At 36.4% G+C, this 19,170-nt stretch overlaps 1 protein-coding gene across 1 annotated transcript in view; it reads left to right on the top strand.

Annotated features, from left to right (window-relative positions):
• The window catches only part of LOC117972628 (short transient receptor potential channel 6-like), a 32,177-nt gene extending 16,214 nt beyond the window's left edge, over positions 1 to 15,963 (top strand). The window contains exons 4-12 of the mRNA XM_034922364.2: positions 1,204 to 1,368; positions 1,806 to 2,019; positions 3,954 to 4,181; positions 7,434 to 7,698; positions 9,314 to 9,509; positions 12,143 to 12,346; positions 12,793 to 12,849; positions 13,297 to 13,372; positions 14,031 to 15,963. Of these exons, the coding sequence (XP_034778255.2) occupies positions 1,204 to 1,368; positions 1,806 to 2,019; positions 3,954 to 4,181; positions 7,434 to 7,698; positions 9,314 to 9,509; positions 12,143 to 12,346; positions 12,793 to 12,849; positions 13,297 to 13,372; positions 14,031 to 14,197 (1,572 nt within the window). The 3' untranslated portion in view covers positions 14,198 to 15,963. The remainder of the gene's footprint in view (positions 1 to 1,203; positions 1,369 to 1,805; positions 2,020 to 3,953; positions 4,182 to 7,433; positions 7,699 to 9,313; positions 9,510 to 12,142; positions 12,347 to 12,792; positions 12,850 to 13,296; positions 13,373 to 14,030) is intronic.
• Positions 15,964 to 19,170: the final 3,207 nt, after the last annotated feature.

Below are 19,170 nucleotides of genomic sequence, written 5' to 3'. Positions count from 1 at the left end.
GTACCAATAACTTAACACACTTACTGAACACAAAATATGATAAACCTAACTATACAAACTTTTTTTTTTACATTGCAAAACATTAATAATATGGCAAGTCTGCTACAAAAATGCAAAAAGAGGTCTTTACTTTAAATAATCTCTGTATACCATACCAGCAGCGTGGACCCACTGTAGTTTCCATGGAAATTTGTGCAAATTCTCTGAGATTAAAAAATAGAGAGAGGCTTCCAAGGACAGGATACTTGCCATTTGCTGCCTCTAATCAGAAGAAATGTATAAACAAGCAGAATTCTGCATGTCCTTGGAATAAAAATAGTAATTTATTCAAGGATTGCAACATTACTTTCCCAGAACCAGTTTATATATATATATATATATATATATATATATATATATATATATATATATATATATATATATATAGCTGTGTGAAAGTAATGTGGCTGCAAACCCATTCGATCATATTTTATGGATCTGTGATGGGGTGCTGAAATTATATTCAGCTAGATAATACTTAACCCTTTCATTATTTTTGTCAAGTGGAAGAATAAACTCCTTTATTAACTATATATGAGAACAGGACAACCTTTTTTAAAACAAATATTTTTACACTTCCTCGGACTGGGACCTACACTTTTTATTTGTTTTCTCTCTGACATGTAAATGCTTTTACATTTGTTATATCTACATTCAAAATGTGGCAGCAGCCTGTGTGTTTAAATAAAAGCTGTTCAACTGAACTTTCAGAACACAATGTTCCAGATTTTAAAACAGAACTCTGTAAAAGAAAAAGTATAAACCATGTGAAATGCTTTTTAATTTTGTTGTAAGCAGCTGTATTTTTCTTTCACAAAAAAAAAATGGTGCAAATTAACATTTGGTGTAAATATCGTGGCTAATCTGGCTCAATATGTTTGCGTTAAATGTGGATGTTTACAGTCGCTTGCAGAGCAAGAGTGAAATGGGGTGGAATGTGTGATAAGGGTGGGGAACTAGTGGCTTTCTATGTGAAACTGTGTAAAGATAGAAGTCACATAATGTGTTGCTTAACAGAAAATGTACCAATGGGTGGTGGTGGTGGTGGCAAACCCTCCTGAAACAGAACAGCAATGCATTTTTTATATCTCTTTCTTGAAATCATCTGCTGTGATTGCCATTTGATTTGCGGCCTCCATTATGTGTCTTCTTTTCTGTGCGTAGTTCGTTGCTCATCCCAACTGTCAGCAGCAACTCCTGTCCATCTGGTATGAGAACCTCTCAGGACTACGTCAGCAGACGACGGCTGTGAAATTCTTAGTGGTTCTCGGGGTAGCCATCGGACTGCCCTTCCTGGCTATGATTTACTGGATTGCACCCTGCAGCAAGGTCACTTTCCACACATATTTCAATACTGATTTAGAATGGTACTTAAGTGCCTGTCAGTTATATTTACCAGTTCCCAATAAATCTGCCACCTACATTTTATGATTCCCACAAGAGATAATGGCAGGGATACAGTTCTGGCACATAACAATTTATCCATATCTTGGGAACTGCTCCTCCGGTTGTGATCAAACCTGTTATGGGCATTGGAACAGGTTACTGGGGTTACCATAATATAGGTCTTGGTGTAACAAGTCCACTTTGTCAACCAGAATGCTTTTCAATTAGATATCATAGCAAAGCCCCAGTAAAATGAATGTTATAGTCTGTTATATTATGAATGTTATATTATGTTATAAATACAGTGCCTGTAAGATGTTACTAAGTAAACTGTATCTAAGGTTCGTAAGATGTAAGCGATGATCCTGTTTGTGTTGTAGCTTGGGAAGCTTATGAGAGGCCCCTTCCTGAAGTTTGTGGCCCACGCTGCATCGTTTACCATTTTCCTTGGGCTACTGGTCATGAATGCCGCGGACCGGTTTGAAGGAACCACACTGCTGCATAACGAATCCACCAGCGAGCCAGGACAGCTCTTCAGAATGAAAACAACCTGCTTCTCATGGACCGAGATGCTGATCATCGCTTGGGTGGTTGGTAAGTAAAGCAACAGTGTACTGCTTGTATAACCAGGGAATACAGGGAATAGACCATCTCTTATAGCACTGTGAGATACTATAATAGATGGGTATCACATTCTGCACCATTAGACAATGCCAGAGGACATGAGCATAAACAGGCAGTGGTGCATTGGCTGAAGAGGTGAATGCAATCCCTTTATATCTTGTGATGGGTTGCAGAGTAAATTGAGTTACTGGAGTCTTGCAATTGTAGTTCAAATCAACAAGTATTTTATTTTGCACACAGTGATGCTATTATTTTAACAGTATTCGAACAACAAAAAAAATAAACAAAAATAAACAACACAAATCCTTATTGTACAATATTACAGGGTACAAATGCTGTGCTGTACACAGTTTACACAGGCTTGATGTTGTACATTCACTTTGTTTAGAATCGTTTACTGCAGATCTTGTTTGTTTGTTTGTTTGTTTGTTTGTCAAACACTCTCTTCCAAAGCTCTCCTATACTCCCAAACTGAGGCTATCGCACAGGGCCTTTTATCCAGGTGTACAAATTGGTTAACAAGTAGTCAAATACCAAATTAATCCGTTAATCATTCATTAATTATTTAATTCAATGTAGTTGCTAGTGACAAAATGAAAAACAGAGACCTCTACTGGTCAGAATTTAACACTGCAGGGGATAATGCTTTTGTCATTCTGAGGCTGACATACTTGCTTTGTAGCACTTGTAGCACTTTTCTATCAACTTTTCACATACCAAATATTATATATATATATATATATATATATATATATATATATATATATATATATATTATGTGTATGCTATTAACTGGCTAATTCAAGTGACAGAGCAAAAGCTTAATAGAATATATCATTTGACAAATAAAGTTGTCACGGTTGCTTGGTAATTAATGCGTTTTTGGATATTTAATCACTTTGCATTAGAATACATTCTTGGTGTTGTCTCTCCTTCATCTAGTTAATCGTCATTCACAGTATTGTATGATATATGCATTATTTTATTGATGCATTTGTCTGCATCTGCACATAACCTTTTCACTGACTTTTTTTAAAGGGCTTCATTGCCTGTGAGGGTTAGTATTTTAAGTGGTGTGCTCTGCTACAGATTCGATTATGGTTGAAAAGAACACAGTTTCTAAAAATATACTCAGTAGACTGGGCATATTGTGTAAACATTCTCATGTGAAAATGAAGATGTTAAATGTGAACGCCAGATAAGGCTCTAGATCTGCTATCGTCTGAACTAACAATACTGACAATGATATGCCTGGATGTGCTTAACGTGAACATATGTACGACTAGCAGGTTATTACCTTCAGCCATTAGAGCAAGCGCTAATAGTAGTGCATTGTCAAAAGATAGCAGGTAAGTGGCATGAATGGTTTACACAGTGGCACAGTTTCATCTGTCAAAGTGTGAAACCTCTGCAAGCCGTATTTATGGTGCCGAGTTAAAGTTGGAAGCAATTAAATCCTGTTTACAATTACGGTTGTTAGAAACTTTATTAAAAAGCATGATAATTAAATTCTTAATGATCACACTTTTTCCTTTTTGTGAGGTCAAGGCAGGAATGACAGATCCAGGACTCAGATTTAGAAGATTCAGATAAACCCTGGAGAGAAATTGGCAATCAAAATTATTTAATTTAAACTGACCACATTTTCACTTTAGATTTAATCTTGACATTTTTTTTTTAAAACCATGGTAATTGTCTCTATTTGCTGTATTTGCCTACATCCTCTTATTATTATTATTATTATTATTATTATTATTTATTTCTTAGCAGACACCCTTATCCAGGGCGACTTACAATTGTTACTCTTATTTGTCATTGCCTTTTCACTTGCTTTAAAATAGGTATCTCTGCGTCAGTCAATGCATAATTATATTTGAATGACTGTTTTCACCTTTTATTTCTAGGCATGATATGGGCAGAGTGTAAAGAGATTTGGTCTCAGGGTCCTCGAGAATATCTGCTAGAGCCGTGGAACTTTCTAGATTTCGGAATGCTGGCAATTTTCATGGCATCTTTCATTGCGAGGTTCATGGCCTTTTGGCACGCCTATGAAGCACAGGTCTACGTTGACAAGAACATCAAGGATCTGGCCAACGCAACTCTTCCTTCAGAGATTGAGTACTATACATTGGGTAAGCGTAAACAGATAAACAGAGGGTATTATACAAAACACAGAAAGAAAAGGCAGAGGACAGAAGGGGAGTTCTTGTTTCAGATAGTGGCAAACAGGTCTTTGGTACCATAGTTAAGAACCAAACCTGACTGTTACTGTATTACAAGATGTTTTCCCTAGGTAGGACTAACGTTTTCTTTTCAACCTCTCCCACTTCTACTTTCCACCTTTCAGTAGCTTGAACTGTGGCACAGCAGACCTTAAAAAGATATTAACATTGAAGGGCTTAAAATGCCAATGAGCTCTCCGGTTCTCATGAAAACTATCTTGTGAAGGTAATTCATTAGACCCTGCAGTGTCATAAAATGTGAAGTTTCCCAAGCCTTAAACTTTCTGTTCTTGTAAATTCAGTAAATCTCATAATGCATGTTCAACACTCTGTCTACCACATTTGAGATTGCCAGAGTTATTTCCAGCAGGTTTGTGTATATCATGTTTTAATAGTTACTCTTACCATACAGTGTACCTCTGTATATTTACAGTGAACCACAAATGGATCCCACATTTAACTCAACAGCATGTAAAATCTACTTCTGTTGGAAGTATATGCAGTGGATATCTATCTACAGTAGTCTCTGTGTATAAGAACACCTCCTTAGAGGACACTGCGGCTAAGGGAACACCCTTGTGGTGAAATGGATTTTTCCCATTGGAAATGCTCCGGCTAAAGTAACAGGAACTTCACTTAAAAGAACACCTTTTTTGGCACCGCTAGCGATTCCTTCACAACTGATACAGTACTGTTTTGTAACCTGATAACTCATCATCATCATCAAACTTAAATTCAGATGGTTTATTCAATCTTTTCAAATGTAACTTGTCATCGCGAGAGTGTCTTGAGGCACACTGATTGGTTTATTCAATCTTTCCAGAACCGGCGTCATTTAATATTGCCTGGTTTTGTATTCTGATTTCCATGAGTGCACCTCATCGCTACAAAATGGCATGTAAACAAACACAGAAACGCGCCGCTGTTTCTCTTGCTACAAAAAGTTGGAAATTGTTCAAGCTCCTGAAAAAAACCTGAATCAGACACAAGTCGCCGAGCATTTTGGTGTTTTCCGTTCTGGTGAGTTGCTTCACCATTCTGTTAAATAATGTTGTGCATGTCTTGAAGATTGCTCCTGTACAGGTATTCATAATGAATCTAGAGCTGCTGCTGCATTTTTTTAACGTGTGTAGGGGTGCTGTGTTAATTTAGTTTGACAGTTTATTAATGTTAATTTGTCTTAACAATTTGTTTATCATAGTTTATTAACATACACTTGCCTATTGCTTTTCTCTTACTTATTCTGTTGATGCACGTGCATCTTGCCAAGTAATAAATATGTATTTATTTATTGATTGATATTGTGTCTGGTGATCAATTCCGTCTTAGAGAACACTTTGCTTGCTTCCCGAGGGGTGTTCTCTTAGCCGGAGAATACTGTATCTATCTGTCTAGCTATCTAGCTAGCTAGCTCAAGAACACTTTTAAAAGGGGTAGACGGGAGAGCCCATAATTTAATTTCCGTAGCCATATCTTGCTATTTAATCTTGTGCTTGAATCAGATTTAAACATGCAGGAAGGAAGAGGAGTACATGGACTAGGAGATAAGCAGTGGATGGCGCTCATTACCAATGTGTTTACTTTTCACTAGAGTGCAATGCATCATTTATTTGAGTCAATATACTGTACTTGGCTTTGTTTATTGTGGGAACAAACCTGGCAATTAAACTTGGTAGATGTTTGCAAGATATTGACCAAAACATCTTGTAAACAAATGTTCATTTAATCCCCCATAGGAATGTACAGTACTTCCAGATATGTCAGACCTAAAGTAATTGGAAGGATGGTGTGTTTCAGTGACTGCTCACCAGCCTATAAAACATACAATCTGGGATACACTTGAATAAGTTGTAAGGATGTTCACAAGAATATGTGCAAAATGTACTGAAACAGTATCATGAGACCAAGGTCCTGTCTGCCTGAGCAGGACTATAATTATATTTTAAATGATCTGAAAACAGTTAACACCATAACCATTATTATCTTACATTTATTGTGACTTTCTCTCTAGTTATTAGTTGGAACAGGAGTGGTGAAATTTGGCCCTTTCACTCCTGGTCTTTGTTCCAGCCCTGTTCTTAATTGTTTAATTTAATCAATTAACTCGCCATCCAGTCCCTGAAGTAATTCATTCTATCATTTTACCTGTTAAATCTGGAGTGGAATGGCCCGCCAGGACACGCCTGAGTTAGAACATAAGAAAATCTACGAACGAGAGCAGGCCATTCGAGTCATCTAAGTTAATCTGGTTCTCCTTTCTCTTTGAAAAACTTTCTTTCTTTTTTCTGGTTGGTTTTTTAAAAGAAAGCCATCCTACCATTCTCTCTCACAACAGAGAAGGAACGGAATAATAAAAATAAACCTCAATATGCTTCAGTTTAATAACATGACACTTAACACAGCCCCCCCCCCCCCCCCCCGCCCCACTTATGTCTTTATGAACAAATCAGGGAGAGAGACAGAGGAGCAAAACATCTTAGTAGCAATGTTGCAGATCCTCTTTAGTCTAGATTACTGTCAAAAATAAGATTATCAAAGATCATTTTTCTGAACAATACAATATCAAGACTGATCAAATTATTGATAATATCACGATAATGGCTTGTATTCCAGCCATACTGTCTACTCATGTGACCAGTACAGATCCCAGTGACTGCAGGGATGTTAACCCTCAGTGTTATGGATCTATTCCAGTTCAGGTCAATGGATTGATGACCTAGTTTAATTTCACCACCCTGCTAATTCTCAGAAAACGCTTTGATTCCAAAAACCTTGTAAACAGGGACGGGATATTTATTGCAAACAATTGGTTTTTAAAAGAAAACTCTACCTTTTTAATATTAAAAAAATAGGAAGCAAACAACTCGTGAGTGCTTAACAGATCTTGGAATTACAATTAAAGACTGGAGTAAATTATTTGAAAATACACTCTGTCTTATTCAATGTCACTTGCATTGAAAAATAAATACTAGTACTGAGATTTACTGTCTGGCAATGGAATAGTTAACACACCAGCTCAAGAACTCTTTAAACGAGATCAAGATGAATATGATTAGACTGCATTTTTGAAGGTACTATAGGGCTGACTGCAATACCTCTGGAAAGAGTTGGTGACCATTTTACTGTAGTTAGTAAACAAACAAATACATATTTCTATTACAGCTCGTATGAAATGGCTTCCCTCGGACCCGCAGCTTATCTCAGAAGGCCTGTATTCCATTGCAGTAGTTCTGAGCTTCTCCAGAATTGCCTATATTCTGCCAGCGAACGAGAGCTTTGGGCCTCTGCAGATATCCCTTGGGAGGACAGTGAAAGATATCTTTAAATTCATGGTGATATTCATCATGGTCTTCGTGGCCTTCATGATTGGAATGTTTAATCTTTACTCCTACTACCTTGGAGCAAAACAAAACGATGCCTTTACAACGTAAGTACTTTCCGTTTCATAATGTACTCAATGTTTAATGAAAAGAAAAACAAAGAAAAAAGATAAATAATTTAAGCAGAAAACGTGTTGGGTTAGGGTTAGTTTATTATTGCAGGTTTCAAATCCATTACATACAATTTACATGCAAATGAATCTAGAGAACCATTGTCTGTGGACCAGCCTATGAAGATCAGGGGCCGGCACATGGAATTATTCCCTTCAAGCAGCTGCAATGCTTCCCTGTTTAATTATTTTAATTGGCCCTTTCATGTTATGACTAATACAGTCTTGCATAACGTCACGTTTGCTCACACATTATCATAATTTCCTTCCAGCCACACAATTTGGAGTGGCACTCTGTACACACACAAGACAGAAACGTTGTCTGTTTAAACTTGTCTCTCTGCAGGTCAGGGAAAGGGAATAAACAACTGCGCCAAATACTTTGTTATTTCATTTAATAGTAAAACAGTTACTAGAACATTTTTGGGTTAGTGTTTTGTGTTTTTTAAAGTTTATTATAACAGTAAAACATGTTGTTGCATATGTCCAATGCTGAAAATCCCTTTATTGAATACAGCTAACTTCCATTTGAGTGTACAGCGCCATAGAAGAAGAAATTATACAGGCAACATGCACTGTGCCGCCCATAGTTCTTCTTTTGAGACTGGAAGGTGTGGAGTTTCAATCCCTTCTTCCTTATTCTGTGCTTGTGGTGTTGGAAGCCAACAGCAGATTGCATTGCGCTGTCACACCCTTTCACTCAGACAGATTCAGTGTTAAACTTGGAATTTAAACTGAAGTAGTGCTGTGTGTTGTCAGGGGTAATAATGAAACAAGCCCTTATTGCAGCATGCATCCTGCCCCTTTGATCCATGACCAGAGGGTGCTATCATTAAGATTCTGCAGTGATTTATTGTTTTGCTGTCAATGCTCTCTTACTCCACTAGAATATCGAATTTCCCAGGTCATTTTGGTTACTTAGGTCAGTCTATTATATTAAAGCTGAATATTATTCATGATTCTATATAGACCACATTGTTTTGGTATTCCCATCATAAACAATGTTCACAAAATACTTACTTAACCACCTCAGTACAAACATTCCTTTTGCTAACAGCATGTAAACTAACTATAGACATCTATGCAAAACTGAATCCAGAATACAGGACCATACCGAATAGGGGCGACTTCAGCCCTCAAAATGTATTATCTCACATGTTTAAGGTTATGTGGTTGAATACCTAAAAAATAACATTTGGAGGGAGAAAGGAGGAGAACAACTCTATTGGAAAACAGTCAGGATTTTTTTAAACCAAGGTAATTGACTTGGCTAACTAGCCTTGGTAACAAATGATTTAGTCGTGTAATGTATCACAATTAGCAACAGAATTCTATGCCAAGATGTTTCTGAATTTCTGCCGTAATAACAGATTGATTAGAGAGCCAGCGATGTTCATTGATCTGACCTTCTGCTGTCCATCTCTCATGCTATGGGCCAAAAGGAACAAGGATATGTTATATTCAACAGAACTGTACTGATTCATATATTACATACATACATACATACATACAATTGTACAGTATGCATGTCATCTTTCCCCTTTCTTTTCAGGGTCGAAGAGAGCTTTAAAACATTGTTCTGGGCCATATTTGGACTTTCAGAAGTCAAATCTGTTATAATTAATTACGGACACAAGTTCATTGAGAATATTGGCTACATCCTGTATGGAGTTTACAACGTGACCATGGTCATTGTCCTGCTGAACATGCTGATAGCGATGATCAACAGCTCTTTTCAAGAAATTGAGGTAAGTTCAGACATTAAAACAAAAACTCATTCCGACGGATGAACTTCAATGAAAACCATCTAACATCCGGTCTTCACCTAATTGACCTAATTATTATTATTATTATTATTATTATTATTATTATTATTATTATTATTATTATTATTATTAATAATATATATTATTATTATTTATTCTAATTAACCTCACGTTATCAATGTAATCACTTGCATTACCTGCCTTGTTGTTTCCAGGTGCCTGAGAGTAGATTGATATCATATATTCTTTGATTAAAGGCTGCAGATATTTTTCATTTTAATTTTGAATCCCAGTCGGAATCAAAACAACTTAAAGGATGCGCGTCCTCATCGGCTCAACAAGTTAAAGCCCTGCCTCGGTAACACACTTCGGCGTCTGACAGGTTCTGGAGGAAACTCCCCAGGCTGGGCCCTGTCCTCCAGGCTTGGTGAGAGCCACTGCTTAGCTTTAGATAGTGAAACAAGATGACTGGCTTGGCAGCGGGACCGCAGGCTGCCCGTTAATCTTTAGCTCTCCTGATGGGTAAATGGGTCGCCGTGAGCGGTGAGGCGAAATCGGGAACTGGCCATTTCAATAAAATAAAGTCCTTGTGACCTTCGTCTGCGAATAAAAAAACATTTTTCACCCTTCATACTCTGTATACAGATTTATTTAACTGGATTACAGTTTCCTTATAATTAAATGTGTGACTCACATTGTTTAATACCTGTCTTTGCAAGCTAGACTCAGCATTTGCTTCCTTTTAAATGTAGTTTTTTTAGTGAGATGCAGTAGCAACCGACTTATCCTCAAAGCCTTCTGGGGCTTACTGCAACCCTGCATTGTATTTCTGTGTTGGTGGGTTTGAAAGAAGCAGCTTATCAAGCATCTCTTCCCTGGCCAATTCCTGTTACACTGATTTTTTTAATTAAATTGTTTTATCAGCAAATGGAAGATATGGGCACCAAGCCAAGCTGCTTCAATATATACTGTTAAAATGTTAATAAAAAGAAATACAAGGGCCTGCATGGTACTGAGTAGGCATCTGATTAGGCATCTCAAAATGATATTACTGGAATTTAAAACCACAGCCTATGTTTATCTCATTTTTTTATGACTATTTCGTACAAGCTCCATTTATTGGTAACAAAGGGGATTCTTGGATGTAAATGATGTAATATAATTGGAATGCTAACTGCTGTGGTCTGCGCTGTTATCAGTTCAGATTAGTTAACAGCCACAGCGTTCTCCCGAGGAAACTCTGAAAATGTAGGGGCAGGACAAGGCACACGTGTAGCAGTCAATGAGCGTGGTCAATGAGGTTGTGTTTTTGGTGTGGTATGAGACCACTGTTTCACTTTTCATGGCACTATACCTTTACGTTTCAGAAAAGGGTCCCGATTGTTGTAAAATCTCATTGTCAGTAGATGGTTAAAGATGGTTAGATGGTTAATAATTATTAACAATGAATATGATATTAGCATGTTATGACACATTACGAGTGTTATGCTTCATGCCATGTTATAAATCTTTGTTTGCTGTTACCATATTGTATAGAACCTTATTCACAGTGCTGTTTATAAAACTATAGTGGCATATATATATTGTGACACATAAGGACTCCTTAACCCAATATCACTATGCCAAAAATAAGGGCACTCTAAAGTGAAAATACTGTGCCAGTAAAAAGCATTACTACCTTTATGAAGGCTGTTTTTATTATTAACTATCTAATATTGTTTATAACATCCTTTATACCACATTAATAGATGCATTATTGAATGATTACAAAGGGTCATTAGTTGAATTTTAAATGTGTAGGCATATGCTCTACCTCAGTCCAGCTTCCATCCCTTGATTAACCGAGAAGTCCTGATAAAGTCATGAACTGATTACCTTGAATAACAGAAAATTCCTGATTTAAAAAAAAACAAAAAACGGTAATGCTTAGTAATAATAAAAAGCAATACCATAATTTACTTGTAAACCCCTGTTAATCCACTGGTCTTCTACAGTAATGCTTTCTAAAACACAAAAGACAGATGCTTTTAATTGCATTTTTTCATTTGAAGTTATAGTTCATTTCTTTCACCTTTTATTTAAGAGCATTGGTAGAATGTCTTCAATGGAATCGCTTTATAAAATTCTCACCAATCTTCTCTCTGCTCTTTGACATTCCATTCCAAACTCTCAGCTGGTCAGCTGCAGTTGTTCTAATAATAATGCTTACAATATATGGGTTCTATTACTGTTCTTGTGCTAAACCAGCCTCTCATGTCTGTACTGTCATCTTGCAACACACGTACACTAGAAGACACATCCTCACTGTCTCCCGGTATACGCATGTCTTCTCTTTCAGAGGACAGAGAGGATATTTTTTGTTGTATTAAACAAATGTGTCCACCGGATATCTTTATAGAAAGCTTAGAAGCCGAAAGCACAACAAAATTACACTTCATATACATAGAGAGAATAACGCAGACACAATTTTAAACCTCACAGAAGACAGAAAGAAATAAAAACTTCAAACTGTGCAATGTTTTTTTTTTTTAAAAGGCTTTTTAAAATCTTGGTGTGTACATGAAAGTAACCACAGTCCCTCGACTGTCACCTTGCCTCTGGCTTGTCTCCGGTAGGCCGATGCTGATGTGGAGTGGAAGTTCGCCAGAGCTAAATTGTGGTTCTCCTATTTTGAGGAAGGCAGGACGCTCCCAGTGCCCTTTAACCTGGTCCCGAGCCCCAAGTCTGTGATCTACCTTCTAGTGAAAATAAAAAGCATCATAGTGATGCTGCTCCGGTGTGAAAAGAGTGACCTGAAAGGGGATGCTGAGCTGAACGAGGTACGCAGCGTCATTCCATAAACATAGCTCGTTCCTTGAAGGTGTTGCTGTTTACCTTTCATTTCAATGGAATGTTTTACTTTGCTGGACGTTATAAGTTCACAGTAACAGCTGAAAGAGAATTTCAATATCTCCCCTAAAAGAACCAGAAATATGCACATACCTAATTAAACATTCTTACAAGTCATTATGAACTAGTCTCCCTAATTCATCCCAAGCTAATAGACACAGTAACTGGACTCTGCAAGCTGTCCTGAAAATGGCTAAATAAATAAAACCATTCTATAGTCTGCCATATAGTGGCTGAACATATCAATGCATGTTCTGTTTTTGGAAACGGAATGGCCCACACCCAAACAACTTTAAAATATTTGACAAAGGTTATTGTACACTTGAATGGATAAAGATTGACCTTGGCCTCATAAAATCATAAAATCTCATTTCAGCTTGGCCAAAACAAAAATTCCAGTGTCAGAAGCTCTGCCTCGCATACACTATACCAGGTAATATATGTGTCTACGGTTTACTGGATTCCCATTTCCTGTATGTATGTATGTAGGTACGTATGATTCTAATAATGAAAGTAATGTTTCGTATATGTAGCCACCTAGTGGATGCTAATTAAACTGTGCCATTATTATTATTATTATTTGTTTATTTAGCAGACGCCTTTATCCAAGGCGACTTACAGAGACTAGGGTGTGTGAACTATGCATCAGCTGCAGAGTCACTTACAACTACGTCTCACCCGAAAGACAGAGCACAAGGAGGTTAAGTAACTTGCTCAGGGTCACACAATGAGTCAGTGGCTGAGGTGGGATTTGAACCGGGGACCTCCTGGTTATAAAGCCCGTTTCTTTAAGCACTGGACCACAAAAAGCCTCATTGCTACTCATCCATATTTTTACACAAATTGATTTTCTGAATGCCTTTTTAAAATTATTTTTCAGAAGATAATGAAACGCCTCATAAAACGATATGTAATAAAAGCACAAATCGATAAAGAAAGCGATGAAGTCAATGAAGGTAAGTTCAGTGTTTTTTGCAGTTTTACACATGCTGTTTATATACAGTACTATACTATCTAAACTGTAATTATGTTGTACTCTACCAGAACTAACAACATAGGTGGTTACAAAATTGATCATAACATAAATGATCTCTATTACAGTAATGGTTTGTTTGTTATTTGGGTAGGGGTGGGTTGATGATCACTTAGGTACAGAGACTGTGAGAGACTGCAAAATTCCCTCTGGCAGTAGAATAGGAGGCTATTGCTACTTTAAAACAGGGAAGCCTCTGCTGCTGGATATTAGATATGTTTTTGACTTACAATGTCTACAGTTCTCTGGTTTTATCATTACAGCATTTAAAAAAAACTCACCCTGTTGAGTAAATATGTCCATTAATGAAGCTATTTGAGCCAGCTGCTTTATGTAGATTTTATAATCTGACATAGTCACAATAACTTACCACTGGGGCCCTTCATTTTACTTTTGCTACATTTGATAAGTCATCAATTATAGACTTCTGGCAAGCCTAAGACTGTTTGATGACCAAACTGCTCTGTATTAGGATAGATCAATACACATACATCTTGGTCCGATGAATACTGTATTGCGTGTAACAATGCAACACTTTTATGAAATGGCCAATGCTGACCATTTTCACTACATGTTTTCAGGTGAACTGAAAGAAATCAAGCAGGACATATCCAGCCTGCGTTATGAACTACTGGAAGAGAAGTCCCACAACACTGAAGACCTGGCCGAACTCATAAGAAAACTCGGCGAGAAACTGTCAATCGAGTCCAAACTTTTAACAAGCACTGAGCATCAGAGAAAAGCCTGACAAACTGCCAATTAAATATCTTTTTAAGTATAGCGGCTCAAGACATGCACAATGATGATACCACATACAGGGATTCATGAAACTTTAACACACGCTTTAAATAATGAATCTATCGTAGTCATGACATTTTCCTTGGCGGTTCAGGAGTTTTTCTCATCTTTCCAAACACTTCTATACACATTTTTTTTTTTTAATAAACGTCTTTCAATTAAGTGTGAATATTCACAAAGCTTGAATTTGTTTAAATAATTGTACAGCACAAAATAGGTTGTAGGTCTCAACATAAGTTTCTCAGGCAAGGTGCAATTTGAAATGTACTCCACTTTTTTTTTTTTGGTCTTTTTATTAACTCATGAATTATTTTTGCATATCACAGAAGTTCCTGTATTAGGAACAAGTACTGTATTTGCAATCAAGAGGTAGGCAAGAGAGCACTGTATGAATAATAAATGCAGTTTGGCTCTGCACTAATGGGTGACTAAAATTGCAGACCTCAAAGATATGTGTACCATATATTTCAAAATGATCCAACTGGTTGAAAAAAATATATTTTACATTATATAGATAATGCTGATATGTTACATCATTTTGACCCACTTTTATGTGGTGTGATATCCATATACTTTGCCTATAAGCCAATCCCTGACCTAATATTGGAAAAGCAAAACAATGTGATATTGAATGGGGTAAGCTGAAAATCACTAAATGCTTTTTATATTTGCAATAAGGATGTCAGTTAAAAAAACAAAAAGCAGATACGTCATCCTGACATCCGTGTTTATTATTCTGACAAATGTAGATCTACCTTTAAACTGTTTAAAAATAGCAACATCTACACACTACGTCTGTATGAGTTATACCATTATATAAAAGCAACCTGTGAGATTGTCACATAAAGTCATGCCAAAAACTATTATACCTATCTATCTATTATAAAGATATACTTTTTTGTGTTTGTTTTTGTACTTAATATGCGATTTTTCTCATATGGTTAAATACAAACTTATTTTCTACTATCAGAAGGACGTTCTATGATGGCTATTTAAAATAAACACTGTTGCACCTTTTTAATAAGATTTGCAGTTGTTAGAAATGTCTATGGCACCAAACCCTTTGTAGCCCAGTATATTAGTTAGGCAATAACTTGCAGTTTGATTCTGCCTCTATGTGTATTTCTGCCTGACTGGTTTATCCATCACAGAAATGTGGGTAACGTTTGGCAAGACAAAAATAAGTATTTCATTGATTTGCAATTATCCATGTAATGTGATGTAAAGACACCTATAAAGCCTGGTGGATAGGGGCTCTCCAGGACCAGGGTTGGAGAGCCCTGCAGTAGGGCAATGTAACCATATTCAAATGACAAGATAGCAGTATTATTCCATAACTTAATATCCAATGTTTTAAATAGCTTTCTCTATCAAGCTGGTTTGACAGACCCCTTCAATAGGTAAGTTAGTCAAAGAGTAGTGGTGATCAGGGTCTGTGAAACAAACCATTAATTGGAGCAGGAAAACACCTGAATACGTCTTAATAAACAGAATATATGAGCATGACATTGCAACGGCAGTCTGATGTTGGATACCCTTCTGCATGTATATATTGACAGTTCTTTAACATGGAAACGGAACTTCAATAAATGAGTCATAGCATTTGAATGAAATACTTATTTATGCCATCTAAAATAGAGCGTTACCAACATGTTTATACTGAATAAAGTTTGTAAATACACAATTTCTTTTTTTTTTTTTTTTTTTTTTTTAATAATAAAGCAATTATTTTGAACAAAGAGCTTGGCCTGTTTTTCCATGTATTCAAGATAAGAACAACCAAAGCCACTTCCAATTCCAATTCAAAATGTGGTCAAGCTGGGATCAGGGTTTGCAAGATTAGCACAATGCACTTGTCATTACAATGAAGAACCTGTACAGCTTGTAACTACAGTATGTACAGCTGTGGTACACAAGTTTTGCATAATGCTATAGAGTTAACTAATTTTGCTTCATAAAGTCAAATGAAACCTGTTGAATACTGTGCTACTATTATGGCTTCCGGTAGACTTTTGCAATATTTCGTTTTTTTGATTACATGATGTTAAATAAAATATCTAAATTGTGTCCATATAGGTTTAAAAAAAATATGTCTCAATCCTAAAATACTAGGTGATGCAAAACTTTTGGCCATAGCTGCATACGTTGGGAACATGTTAGCACAGGCTGTAAATGCATAAACACTAAGTCCACATTTTGCTCTTGATTATTTTACTTATCTCACCACTGAGCGAGGCGTCTTTAGGCTCAGTGTCTGCTTGCATTAATTACAATAAAAACGTTTAGCATACTCTGCTTGCATGTGCATTTACTGGCTATAAAAATATATACAGTATGGTACCACAGCATAGGTACAGTAATGTACTTATCTTAATCCCCAGTGGTTCTCTAGAAGAATGTAGAAAACGTACAGGGGCTGTGAAAGTCATTCGAAACACTGGAATAGCCTGTGAATAGAATTCTCTGCAGGATGCTGTGCATAACCCAATATAGTAACCTTAACCTGCTGCATGGACCCTGTTAGGACAAGGTCATGTTTGCTTCACCCCCCTAGATCCATTATAAATTCCTTTCAAAGAGTAACTGATAGTTTTTGTTCTGTTCATACAATAACAGTTTCTCAAAGTGTAAAAGAATGACAGGCTGTATAATGTGGACAATGTATTATTCCTCTTATTCCTCTTTTTTAAATGTCTTCACAATTACACATCTGTTGACAAATACTGTACATAAAAAGCATGGCTAAGTGCCGTTGTCGAATGGTAATTAAAAATGTCTTTGAAATACACCAGAACATGTAAATGATCAGAAGATCACTGTAATTATAAATGTACCATCACATGGTTGTATTTAGCTTCTACTCTTAATAAAAAAAACACACCTCAAGGGATGTGCAGCTGTAAATTCTCTTATCCTGATTTACTCTTCTTCAATGATGATGAAAGCTTGTACAGAAGCTATCACATGGGGGTGGTAGAGTGACATCCTTTGAACAAGTACTGTATTATCCAGGGATGAAGAAACTATGGTTTGAAACATAAGAAATATATATTTTTTGTTGTTCTGTGAAGAAAAAAAAAAGTCATATTCTTTGGCAGTGCTTAGAAATACTTTATAATAGTTTGGTGGAATCCACATAAAAAAGTCAAGCCCTGTGTTTATGAAACTTACATTATTGCATTTATGTGCCTTCTTCCTTTTCTCTGATTAACATCTTAGGACTGCGTGTTTTTTTATCATACATGTAGTGTGTAGCTAGGGGATTCGGTGCTGTTGACGCTGATGTTGGGGTTTGCTGGGGGGAAAGTGCAGGATCTTTTTGTTTAAAGTTCACCAGCATTCATTATCAATATTACAGATACAGTGACAGACTCTAGGACTGCATTTTACTCATGAGGCCGCTATACTTATTGCTGCTTCTAAAAGGATCAAATAACAAGAACTGTAATCATTTCTGTTAATAATAATGACTATGCCTGTGTGCAGGTATTGCTTACTAATGCTGAATACAAATACAAAGCTGTTGTTTGGTTTGTTATTTGGTACTTATAATTGATCATTTGTGATTTGGATGTGGAAGGTCAATGCTGGTGCAGGGGCTCAGGTCATGACTGCTTTAAGGTCAACACTTGTGCATTAGTTCAGCTGTTGCAAAAAGAGTTCAGAAGGTGCCATAAAAAATCATTATTATTATTTATTTCTTAGCAGACACCCTTATCCAGGGCGACTTACAATCGTGAACAAAAATACATTTCAAGAATCACAGTACAAGTAATAATACAATTAAGAGCAAGATAAATACAATGACTTTGATTCTAGCAAGTACGAGTATGACAAAATACGATTCCATAACGGAGCAGATAACAGTGTCAGTGATAGTTACATAGGATATAATTAAATACAAAATACTACAGATTAAATAACACTTGACAGATTACAGTACTCTAAAGTACAGGATTAAATGCAGTAAAATAGGGGGCAGATAAGAGCAAGTAAAGCGCATTTAAGGAAGAAAAATGTTGTAAGCAAAACTGTAAAATCTTGAGACATAGCAGGAAAATGGAAGATCAGGTGTAAGAGTGTGAGAAAGCGATGTTCTGTGGAAATAACTGTGCTTAGCAAAGGGGATGTAGACTGTAGACATAGGAGGCCATAGCTGTACATATTTATTTGGGATATAAATATGGTATTGCTGATGCAGAGAAGGAGGCAGAGGGGTTGTTATTCATTATGACCTCACCATGAGATTTAGCGTCTGCTGTATCAGGAACGCAGTGAAAGCCTCTCCAGAACAGTTGCACAGTTTGTACCTTCACGAGAATGATGCTTGAAACAACAGCTCTTCGGTTCACATTGAAGTACATTGAAAAACATGGCATTGTTTAAAAAGAATGGCAAGACTGGATATGAGTGAACAAAACACAACTGTAAATCTCCATGCATCTGCAGTTTTAGGCATTTTTAATAGACCTCAAAATATGTAACACTCTAATTAAATAAATAGATTATAGAAGCAGTTTAATAAATGTGGTGTCCTATTACCCTGCCTGGCCAAAATAATGAAAACATCTACGGAAAATTTGAAAATGTATGATAAATGATGTGGTCACATGATCCACAAGACCTACAGCTCTGGCCAAAAGGTTTGCATCCCCCTATAGAATTAACAAAATGTGCTTCATAAAGTCGAATGAAACCTGCTGAATAATGTTACGTTAACATATTGAATTACATACCGCTTTGTATTTTTCCATATACTTAATGAAAAACTGACAAATGTGACATTTTGAAATCCAACATGAAATACTGCACTACTGTCATGGCTTCCGGTAGACTTTTGCAATATCATTTTGTAGTTTATTTGATTACATGATGTTAAATAAAATATCTAAATTATGTTCATATAGTTTATTTTTATTTTTT

Source organism: Acipenser ruthenus, chromosome 8 (genome assembly GCF_902713425.1).
Source record: "Acipenser ruthenus chromosome 8, fAciRut3.2 maternal haplotype, whole genome shotgun sequence".
NCBI classification, from domain to species: Eukaryota; Metazoa; Chordata; class Actinopteri; order Acipenseriformes; family Acipenseridae; genus Acipenser; species Acipenser ruthenus.
This window is presented reverse-complemented; position numbering and strand designations above follow the sequence as displayed.